At 44.3% G+C, this 11,728-nt stretch overlaps 1 protein-coding gene across 3 annotated transcripts in view; it reads right to left on the bottom strand.

Moving 5' to 3' along the window:
• Window positions 1-6,376: 6,376 nt before the first annotated feature.
• Window positions 6,377-11,728, bottom strand: part of DNAH5 (dynein axonemal heavy chain 5) — a 323,270-nt gene continuing 317,918 nt past the window's right edge. For all 3 annotated transcript variants that reach the window (XM_077353359.1, XM_077353360.1, XM_077353361.1), the window contains 3 exons: window positions 10,576-10,728; window positions 9,433-9,664; window positions 6,377-7,153 (listed from right to left, as the gene is read on the bottom strand). In XM_077353359.1, the coding sequence (XP_077209474.1) occupies window positions 7,002-7,153; window positions 9,433-9,664; window positions 10,576-10,728 (537 nt within the window). In that variant the 3' untranslated portion in view covers window positions 6,377-7,001. The remainder of the gene's footprint in view (window positions 7,154-9,432; window positions 9,665-10,575; window positions 10,729-11,728) is intronic.

The raw sequence follows: 11,728 nt of genomic DNA, 5'->3' as shown, positions 1-11,728 counted from the left end.
CTCACAGATTTCAACAGGACCTCAGAGCATGGACACAGCTTCTTTGGAGCAGAGCTGGAGAATATATGTAAACTAAAATTTGAGGGACAAAGCCATACTAAAGAAGTAGACATCCACGCATGTCTTGCTAAATTATTCCAAGGTATATATGAAAAAGTGGAACTGTTCCATGTATAGTTTATAAGTTTAATGTAAACCGCCCTGAGCCTCTGGGGAGGGCGGTATAGAAATATAATAAATAAATAAATAAATAAATAAATAAACAAATAAATAAACAAATAAACAAATAAACAAATAAACAAATAAATAAATAAAACAAGGAGTCCACAAGGTTTTTTCAAGGAATATCCTTAAAGAAATTCACAGACCATCACAGGAAGATTTTAAACCAAAGAATCACCATGCAAGAACTTAATGATGCCATAACCGCAATAAAAGCACAAAGAGCTCCTGGACCTGATGGATTGACTGCAACATACTACAAGAAGATGGGATATGTAATCTCTCCCTACCTGCTTCAATTGGTAAACAAGGTTATAGATGATTCTGGAAAGTCTTTATCAAAATCTTGGCAGCAGGCATCAATAACGCTGATTCACAAAGAAGGGGGAGAGAGAACGTTGCCTAACTCTTACAGGCCAATCTCTTTATTAAATGTGGATTATAAAATTTTTGCGAAAATCCTAGCTGAAAGACTGAAAAAGTGTATTCGCGACATAATACATCAAGATCAAACAGGCTTTATGTCAGAAAGCTTAATGAGGAACAACATGTGTTTTGTTTTAAATGTGACAGAATACATGTGTCAACGATAAATGAACGCAGCTTTTATTTTTCTTTATGTGGAGAAGGCATTTGACAACATTTGTTGGGATTTCTTATTTGAAACTTTAAAAGCAACTGAATGTGGAGAAAATTTCTTTAACGTGATTAGGCATATATTTTTGACTCAAGAAGCCAGAATCTTAGTTAACAGAATGCTTACAAAAAATCAGTCATAGAATCATAGAATCATAGAGTTGGAAGGGGCCATACAGGCCATCTAGTCCAACCCGCTGCTCAACACAGGATCAGCCCTAAGCATCCTAAAGCATCCAAGAAAAGTGTGTATCCAACCTTTGCTTGAAGACTGCCAGTGAGGGGGAGTTCACCACCTCCTTAGGCAGCCTATTCCACTGCTGAACTACTCTGTGAAAATTTTTTTCTTGATATCTAGCCTATATCGTTGTACTTGAAGTTTAAACCCATTACTGCGTGTCCTCTCCTCTGCAACCAACACAAAGAGCATCCTGCCCTCCTCCAAGTGACAACCTTTCAAATACTTAAAGAGGGCTATCATGTCCCCTCTCAACCTCCTTTTCTCCAGGCTGAACATTCCCAAGTCCCTCATCCTATCTTCATAGGGCTTGGTCCCTTGGCCCCAGATCATCCTTGTTGCTCTCCTCTGCACCCTTTCAATTTTATCTACGTTCTTCTTGAAGTGAGGCCTCCAGAACTGCACACAGTACTCCAGGTGTGGTCTGACCAGTGCCGTATACAAGGGGACTATGACATCTTGTGATTTTGATGCGATGCCCCTGTTGATACAGCCCAAAATGGCATTTGCCTTTTTTACCGCTGCATCACACTGTATGCTCATGTTTAGTTTACAATCCACAAGTACCCCAAGGTCTCATTCACACACAGTGTTACCTAGAAGTGTATCCCCCATCCAGTAGGCATGCTTTTCATTTTTCTGACCCAGATGCAGAACTTTACACTTATCTTTATTAAATTGCATCTTGTTCTCATTTTTCCATGGTGTTCAGATCTCGTTGAACTCTGTCTCTATCTTCTGGAGTATTTGCCAGTCCTCCCAATTTGGTGTCATCTGCAAACTTGATGCGTAGTCCCTCCTCCCCCTCATCTAGATCATTAATAAATATGTTAAAAAGTACCGGGCCAAGCACCGAGCCCTGAGGTACCCCGCTACTCACGTCTCTCCAGTCTGATGAAACACCATTGACAACAACTCTTTGAGTGCGGTTCTCTAACCAATTCCCTATCTACCTGACTATCTGAAAATCCAGATTGCAGTCCTTCAATTTATCCATCAGATCATGGGGAACCTTGTCAAAAGCTTTACTAAAATCCAAGTAAATGACATCAACCGAATTTCCCCGATCCAACAAACCTGTTACTTGGTCAAAAAAGGAAACCAGGTTGGTCTGGCAGGACCTGTTGGAGACAAATCCATGCTGACTTCCTTGGATTACCAAATTGTCCTCCAGATGTTTGCAGATCGCTCCCTTTAATATCTGCTCCATTATCTTTCCCACAACAGAGGTCAGACTCACTGGTCTGTAGTTTCCCGGGTCATCCTTCCTCCCTTTTTTGAAGATCGGAATAACATTTGCTCTCTTCCAATCCTCCGGGACATCTCCAGTCCTTAAAGAGGTTCTGAAGATGATGGACAAGGGCTGTGCAAGTTCTCTGGAAAGTTCTTTGAGTAGTCTCGGGTGCATTTCATCCAGACCAGGGGATTTGAACTCATCCAGTGCAGCTAAATGCCTCTCGACAACCTCTCTATCCATGTTAACTTGCCACCCAGACACTGTCCTTTGGCTATGGCTATCTCTCAATGTGCCTAAACCCTTTGACCTGTGGGGAAAAACAGATGTAAAATAGGCACTAAGCCTTTCTGCTTTCTCTACATCTTCTGTTAGAGTTTGTCCATCTGCACCCAACAGTGGGCATAGGCCTCCTTTACTTTAAGTTTGCTCCTCACATAACTGAAAGATCTTTTCTGGTTACAATGGGCTACCCGGGCCAATCTTAGCTCACTCTCAGCTTTGGCCTTTCTGATGTTTGATCTACAGCAGTGGTCCCCAACCTTTCTGAGGTTGGGGACCGGCAGGGCATCGGGGCGCGGCCCGCGGCCCGCGCGGGCCACGTCCACACATCGGCCGCGCCCGCGGGCCGCACCCGTGCATTGGGCCACACCCGCGGGCCCACGCCCACGCATCGGGCCGCACTCGCGGGCCATGCCCGTGGGCCGCGCCCACGTATCGGGCCGCACCCGCGGGCCGCGCCCACGCATCGGGCCGCGCCCACACGGGCACGGCCAGCCCTGATTCCCTCTCCCCGCCCTCCCGCAGTAAGAAGCTTCCTGGGCCGCAAGCTTGCGGCCTGGGAAGTTTTTTACTGCGGGGGGCGGGGAGAGGGAGCCGCGGCCCGCGCCATGGCCTTCGCGGCCCGGCACCGGGCCGCGGCCCACAGGTTGGGGACCACTGATCTACAGTACCTAGTAACCTGTAGGTACTCTTCTTTAGAGCTCTGTATGGCTGAACCACTTGTGGGTCCATCTACCATTTGATAAATGAAGTTGTCAGCCAGGCAGGTCAGAAAGTTGCATGACTGAGGATGCTTCGCAGAGTTTGTTTCCCAGCACACATCTGGGAAATTGAAGTCACCCATGATGACAAGGTCCTGCCGTTTGGATATTTTCTCAAGCTGCTCACCAAGTGCAGCATCCACATCCTCTCGTTGTTCAGGCGGTCGGTAGCATACACCAACCACCACACTGTTTGTTTTCCCCTCGCTTATTTTCACCCAGATGCTTTCCACTGTAGATATGCTCTCCTTCACTAGAATTTCCTGACAGGTAAGCCCTTTCTTCACATACAGTGCCACTCCTCCACCTCTTCGATCTATTCTGTTTTTTCTGAACAGTTCATATCCATCCACCATTACATTCCAGTCATGAGAATCATTCCACTAAGTTTCTGTGATGCCTACTAGATCATACCTTTCCATCAGCATGAGAAGTTCCAGCTCTTCCTTTTTATTGCCCATGCTTTGGTCGTTAGTATAAAGACATCTGAATCCTTTTACTTTTGGTTCCCTATGAGCTGGCCTTGCCGGTTGGGCTGCCTCCGATCGTTTTCCTTCCATACACTCCCTATGTCGATCGTCTCCTTCCCCTAGTGGCTTTAGTTTAAAGCTCTCCTGATGAATCTCCCCAGGTTCCTGCCAAACACATTCTTCCCCAGTTTCGATAAGTGCAGTCCATCAGGTGCTAGTAGGCCTTCCTCAAGAAAGCCTATCCCAGGGTCCCAGAAACCAAATCTCTCCTGCCGGCACCAACTACGCAGCCAGTGATTCACCTCCATTATCTTCCTCTCCCGACGTATTCCTCTTCCCTTGACAGGCAAGATTTAAGAGAATACCACTTGTGCCCCCATTTGCTTGAGCTTCCTCCCCAGATCTTGATAGTCTTTTTTATACACTCATATATATATATATATATACACATATATATATATGTACATACACACACACACACATATATATATATATATATGTGTGTGTATGTATGTATGTGTGTGTGTGTGTGTATATATATATATATATATATATATATATATATATATATATATATACACATATACATATGTATATATATATATATATACACATATACATATGTATACCTAACGAATATACAGTAGAGGTGACAAATAGATTTAAGGATTTGATAGACAGAGTGCCTGAAGAACTATGGACGGAGGTTCGCAACATTGTACAAGAGGTAGCAACTAAAACCATCCCAAAGAAAAAGAAATGCAAGAAAGTAAAATAGCTGTCTGAGGAAGCTTTACAAATAGCTGAGGATGGAAGGGAAGTGAAAGGCAAGGGAGAAAGAGAAAGATACACCCAACTGAACGCTGAATTTTGATGTGATTTTGATGTGATGCCCCAGTTGATACAGCCCAAAATGGCATTTGACTTTTTTACCGCTGCATCACACTGCCTGCTCATGTTTAGTTTACAATCCACCTCTGTTAGACCTACTAAAAGATTTTGGTGTATACTCACAATATAAAATAAATAAAGCTAATTCCACGATTTTATTACAAGTTGTCCCCGACATAGAGACAAAAATCATAAACGAGTCCACAGGCTGCGAAGTTAACCCCAAATGGGTCAAATACTTTGGTATATACTTGGATTAAGATTTTCAAAAGCTCTTTATGGGCAATTACGAAAAGCTGTGGAATACAATTCCGTCTGATATCAAGAACTGGGATGAGCTAAAACTGTCCTGGTCTGCTCGAATTGCAACAATTAAAATGAATATGTTGCCAAAAATTAACGTTTTATTCCAAACGCTCCCAATGGAAATATCGGAGAGAACATGGAAAAAGTGGCAATCTGCAATTAACAAATTTATATGGAGTGGAAAAAGCCCAAGAATAGCTTTCAAGATACTGCAGGATGAGCAGAAGAGAGGGGGGCCAGGTGTACCCAATCTAAACCTATATCAGCACTACTGACGTACATCTCAGACTGGATACCAGAACCGTTAGCGAGAGAACTGATATTTGAAAAAGAAATTGTCGGAGGAGCTTTCATGAGAAACTGTGGCCATCAGAAAAACAAGAAAAGTATCGGATTCCTGGGCTGCTGGACTGTTAAAGGTGTGGGCGAAGTATAAAGGAAGACTGTCTCCAACTCCATCCATACTTTAGCAAAGCTCAACAAAAAAGAATGACCTGTCTTAGTTATAAAGATCTGCGAGCCAAAAATGGCAAGTTTAAAGAAAGACAAGCATTAGAAAAAGGAGTAAAAATCTCGTGGTTAGAATATAACCAATTGCTATCCAGATTTAAAGCTGAATTTAGCCAACCCCCAGATCTAAGGGCTTCTATACCAGAATTTGAGAACTGATTAATTCAAAAGAAACTCTACCTACAAGGACAAATATATAAAGTGTTACTAAAACATGAGACAGATACGGAGCAGGTTAAACCATGCATGATTAAATGGATGCAAAATATAGAGGTGAATGTGACACTTGAACAATGGGAATATATGGGGTCTAGAATCCCTAAGTTAACCAAGAGCCAGATTCTTAGAGAAAACTGGTACAAAATGTTTTATAGGTGGTATGTAACACTGAAAGTGATTGCCAAAATTGCAAAAACCTGTAATAATAAATGCTGGAAATGTTTAGACAAAGTGGGTTCTTTTTATCATATGTGGTGACAATGTGATAGAGTATATACATATTGGGATAGTCCATACTATCATGCAGAAAATATGGGGCCTTAATTTTCCAATGAACCCAGAGCATATGTTATAAAGTTTACCAGCGCAGTGCCTCCTGACATGTACCAGAGGACTATTTTTTTTATGTGATGACGCCAGCCAGATGTCTAGAACATGGAAAGCACAAGAATTACCATCGATAGAAGATTGGTTGACCAAGCTAGCAGACTTGGCCAAAATGGCAAAACTGACATTGATGGTCAACGGGAAAACTGAAGAAGGCTTTCAAGAACAATGGGGCCCCTATCTGAACTACTTTAAAAGATAACAATAACAAAGGCTGAACTGGAAGGAGGTTATTTTTAATACATTGTTATTATAGAGTGTACAAGCAATACAATGTACCATGTGTAGCAATCTTATTTCTTTATTTTATTTTTTGAAAAATAAAAATCTGATTTAAAAAAAAGAATTTCAAAGATGCTAAAAAAGTAGCAAAGCCACACCAGCTGCTGAAGCAGGACCGTGAGAGCCAGCTGTCACTCATGCACCAATCTGTTAAAATACTCTGGAAAGAAACTTGCATATTACTTGGATAATAGCACAATTTTCTTTGTTCTACAGAAATCACCAAATATTTATCAAGCTGAAAGATCACAGTGACAAATAACTACTTCCTGTCTTTCCAGGAAGACCGTTTCCCACCATGAAAACATCAAGTAACAAAAATCCTCTAGGGATCGAAGCAATTATTGAGCTTTTGGGATCCCAAATTCAACTTGCGTGTAACATTATCCCACTAATCTTTGAAAGAAAAGGTAGAAAAAAAAAAGAAGTGGCAGTCTTTTTAAAACCTGTGACTGTCACCTAACTAGTTTCTTGTGACATGAACTCCCAAGTGAAGCATAAGAACAAAAAGAATGTACTGAATAAAAACAGAATCCCAAACTATGCCAGTGGTTCTCTGAACATTACTTGACATCACACAGTAGAGCAACACCACGTAAGATCCAGTGCTCAGGAGGCTGGGCAGTCCGGAGGTCTACAGCAGCAATATAATTAAGATCCGTCCGAACTGGTTTCTTGTATACTGGGCATGAGTACAGACGTGCATCTCTGGATGCTAGGGAGATGGAGACAGAAACAAAGGATCAGAAGAAATGAGACACTTTGCTGGAGAACCCAGGCCAAATAAAAGTCTTTTAAGCAGGCAAGGATGATGGGAATTTTTCACATGGGAGGTAGTGAAGCGAGCACAGGGCTTGTATACACAACACAACACTTGCCAGGGTGGTGAGTCATTAATTATATGAATTAATTATGAATTAATGACCTATGAAATGTCCTGATTCATAGTCTGAAGTAGCCCAACAAAATTTGAGACCAACAAGACCAACAAAGATTTATTCAAGGCATGCGCTTCCATGTGCAAAATGTCCTATCAATGACAGTCTTGCTCAGGTCCTGAAAACGGAGGGTCGTAGCTTCCTTGATTGAGTCCATTGATCTCGTTAGATATTCTTCTTTTCCTGCTATCTTCAACTTTTTCTAGCATTAATATCTTTTCCGTGAGTAGGTGGTCAGCCCGGCTGCTGGCCTCACCGCCAGGGAGGGGGACGGGGTTGGCTTCCCTGGGGCCCTCCAAGCAGGGCCACTGCATTGAAGATTTGGCGGGCCTTCTTGGAGGCCGGGGCCTCGGCGGGGAGGGGGGCAGATGGGGTGGCTTCCCTGTGGTCCTCTGAGCAGGCCTACTCAGAGTCCCGCTGGGAACCCGTGGCCTCGACAGGGTGGGGGCAGCCGGTGGTGGACATTGGAGATGCAACGGGCCTGTTTGGAGGCCCACGGGGAAACCGGGGTCTCGGTTGGGAGAGGGCAAGGCGGGGGTACCTTCCCTGCGGGCCTCCGAGCAGGCCCATTGCATCAGACATGCGGTGCTCCAGCTCAGAGGCCCCCAGGGAACCCAGGCCTCGGCAGAGAGGACGGCGGGCGGGGCTGGCTTCCCCATGGGAAGCGGCGGGGGGGGGGGGGGGCTGGCAGGGGTCCCTGCACTGCCGGCTGCAGGGTGCAGGGTGCCCTTCAAATCCTGTCCTTAGGTACGGGCTTTGATCTAGTCTTCAATAAACTTATTAAAAACCAGGGACAAGCCTGTTGCACTAGGATGCCTGCCTGCCCTGTATCCTCCCTGGGTGCTGGTTCTCCTCCCCATGCTCCCTGCTCAAACATGAGGTCCAGCATGGTGAGATGGTTAGAGAGCAGCAGATTCTAATCTCAAGGGCCAGGTCTGATGTTTCATGCCTCCACCAAGAGCAGGAAGCTGGGTTGCCAACCTCCAGGTGGGGGCCTGGTGATCTGGAGGGATAAGGACCGATCTCCAGGCACCAGTTCCTCTGGAGAAAACAGATGGAAGGGGGAGGGGGGAGGGGGAGGGGGAGAAGGAGAGAAAGAGGAAAAGAAATAGGGAGGGAGGAAGGGAGGAACAAAGGGAAGGAAGGAAGGAAGGAAGGAAGGAAGGAAGGAAGGAAGGAAGGAAGGAAGGAAGGAAGGAAGGAAGGAAGGAAGGAAGGAAGGAAGGAAGGAAGGAAGGAAGGAAGGAAGGAAGGAAGGGGGACCTTTAATGGCATACAAGCTTAGATGCATACAGATGAACACCACTCTACTCTACTCTAAGAAAATCTGCACAATAACACCAATGCACAATTGATGATTTTAACAAGGAAAGAGTATTAACTGTTAACACTGAATAGAGTACAGTACTTTGGACAGTAGAATGTGATCCTTCTCACTAAGCACGGCTTTGATAATTTGTAATTCAGCCCTGCAGTTCAAACTTAAATCAATATGGTCCCAAATTCAGCTACACTGACCAGAAAAGACAAGGCAGGCCAAAATGAAATGTTGAAGGATATCTGGAGCATCACAACCATGCAAGCCAAGTCTCTTCCCTATCGGAATTTGATAGAACCTGGCAGGACTCCTGCTCAAAGGAAAGACATTTAATCTTGCCAGCAGCAATGCCTTCTTGGCTGAAAGAATCCCAAGGACTGTTGGGGCAGTCCACAAACACCTAGTTTCTTTCAATGAAACAAAGTCTTCAGGGCCAGATGAACTGCATCGAAGGGTACTAAAAGAACTTGCAGATGTCATCTCTGAACCTCTGTCCATTATTTTTGACACTTCTTGTAAAACAGGTGAGGTGCCAGAGGATTGGAGTCGGGCAAATGTTGTCCCCATCTTCAAGAATGGGAAAAAAGAGGATCTGGGTAATTATCGACCCATCAGCTTGACTTCTGTAGCTGGCAAAATTTTGGAACAAATAATCAAACGGTCCTTGAACAGCTGGAACTGAGAGCTGGGATTTCTAAGACTCAAGCACTGATTTATCAGCTGCAGCTTAATACTTACTGTTGTTTTCGGCATATATCCTGATCACGGGCATCATTTCAAAGAGTACTTTGGGTTTTGAGTCTATAAGTTTCATGTTCCTTTTGTCCCACCCAGCTCCTTCTAGGTAGAGGCCATAGACATAGACTCCTTCTGAGGGAGGAGCCGTGACATCATCCTTCATCCACTTGGTCACCTCATTGCACAGAACAACACTGTCCAGGGCCCATCCTTTATTTGCTCGGGTAATTTCCTGACCAACAGAATAAAATAGTAAAGAATTGAAAGTGGGCCAAAAGCTAATGAAGAGCCTATAAAATCATCAATAAGGCCAACCCTGTTTACCAAAACTAACTGGGAACCAGCGAGCATGGATTAAAAGTTTTGGGGAGACCTGGGCACAAATTCTCACCCTGCTGGGAAGCTTGCCAGGTAGCTGGTGAGCCAGACATAAACACTGCATCTAGCCCACCTTACACCGTTTTTGGGAAAATAAAAGGCAGAGGGAGAAGAATTTGTGCTGTCCTGAGAACCTAAGGAAGCCCGTGACTGGAATGGGACCAAACACTCAACCACCCCTTTGTTTACCACTTCCTTTGTTTTCTCTCTCTCTTTTGGCTACACCATTTGCTCTGCTTTACAGTCATCAGCCCTCCCACAACTCGTGACAAGGGCTAAAGAAAATACGATCACCAGCTCCTTGATGAAATATGAACTGGGTGCTTTTTGTTCAGTTCAGTTGCCCTGAAACTTTGGACTTGAGTGATCCCAGTTGTGAGAACACTCCTCCTCCACATGCAGCCAATTCTCTCAGAGCTCTCTCAGCCTCACAGGTTATGTTGTGGGGAGGGGAAGATGTTTATAAGCAGATTTGAGACTCCTGCCGCAGTAAAAAAAGCAGGCTATACAAAAACAGCTCTTCTTCTTCTTCAAATCCTTCCTGAAAGACCTAAATATTAGGCCCAGTTCAGAAGCCTCCCTTTGCTGGCAGAGCTCACTGGACCCAGAAATACCAGAACCCCTTTCTACAATTCTTCCTACTAAGAAAGCCCCACTGCTGACACATCCCCAATCTATTGGCCATTTAACTTTTTTTCACTACCCTGCCCCCCCCCCCAAATCAAGGAACAGATTGGAGGATTTTTTCAGCAGATGCCCTTTTACCTGTCTCATAGCAGTTAGAAAGCCTTGAGGGTTGAAGAACCCCGTCATCCAAAAGCAGTTTGGCCGACCCTCAAAAATCCAACAGTGAAACTGGTGGTTCCTTTCAAGAAGTTCAGTAAACCAGAAGCCAAGAGTGCTGGAGGCCCATGATGTCTAGAAACAAAAAAGGAAAAGATTTTTTAAAAACAATCATTGGAATTCAAGGCCTTGTGCTTTTGGTACTGTCCATAGAGCATCTCATGTGTCTCTTGAGAAACCTCTATGCAGGTCAAGAAGCAACAGTGAGAACTGGGCATGGAATCACTGATTGGTTCAAAATTGAGAAAGGAGTTCGGCAAGGCTGTATACTGTCGCCTTGCCTATTTAACTTGTATGTGGAGCACATCATGAGAAAGGTGGGGTTAGAGGAGTCACAAATTGGGATCAAGATTGCAGGGAGAAATATCAACAACCTCAGATATGCAGATGATACCACTCTAATGGCAGAAAGTGAAGAGGAACTAAAGAGCCTGTTGATGCGGGTGAAGGAGGAGAGTACAAAAGTTGGCTCGAAACTCAACATCAAGAAAACGAAGATCATGGCATCCAGCCCTTTCAATTTCTGGCAAATAGATGGAGAAGAAATGGAGGTAGTGAAAGATTTTATTTTCCTGGGCTCCAAGATCACTGCAGATGGGGACTGCAGCAAAGAAATTAAAAGACGCTTGCTCCTGGGGAGGAAAGCTATGACAAATCTAGACAGCATCCAAAAAAGCGGAGACATCGCCCTGCCAACAAAAGTGCGTCTAATCAAGCCTATGGTCTTCCCAATTGCAGTGTATGGCGGTGAAATTTGGACCATAAGGAAGGCCGAGTGTCAAAGAATTGAGGCTTTTGAACTCTGGTGCTGGAGAAGACTCTTGCGAGTCCCTTGGACTGCAAGGCGAACAAACCGGTCAGTCTTTAGAAGGCCAGATCCTGAAGATGAAACTCAAATACTTTGGCCACCTCATTCATTCATTCATTCATTCATTCATTCATTCATTCATCCATCCATCCATCCATCCATCCATCCATCCATCCATCCATCCATCCATCCATCCATCCATCCATCTATTTATTTATACATAGCACCCTTCCCTATGGCTCTGGGCAGTTTACAAAAAACATTTTG

This window comes from Paroedura picta, chromosome 9 (genome assembly GCF_049243985.1).
Source record: "Paroedura picta isolate Pp20150507F chromosome 9, Ppicta_v3.0, whole genome shotgun sequence".
NCBI classification, from domain to species: Eukaryota; Metazoa; Chordata; class Lepidosauria; order Squamata; family Gekkonidae; genus Paroedura; species Paroedura picta.
This window is presented reverse-complemented; position numbering and strand designations above follow the sequence as displayed.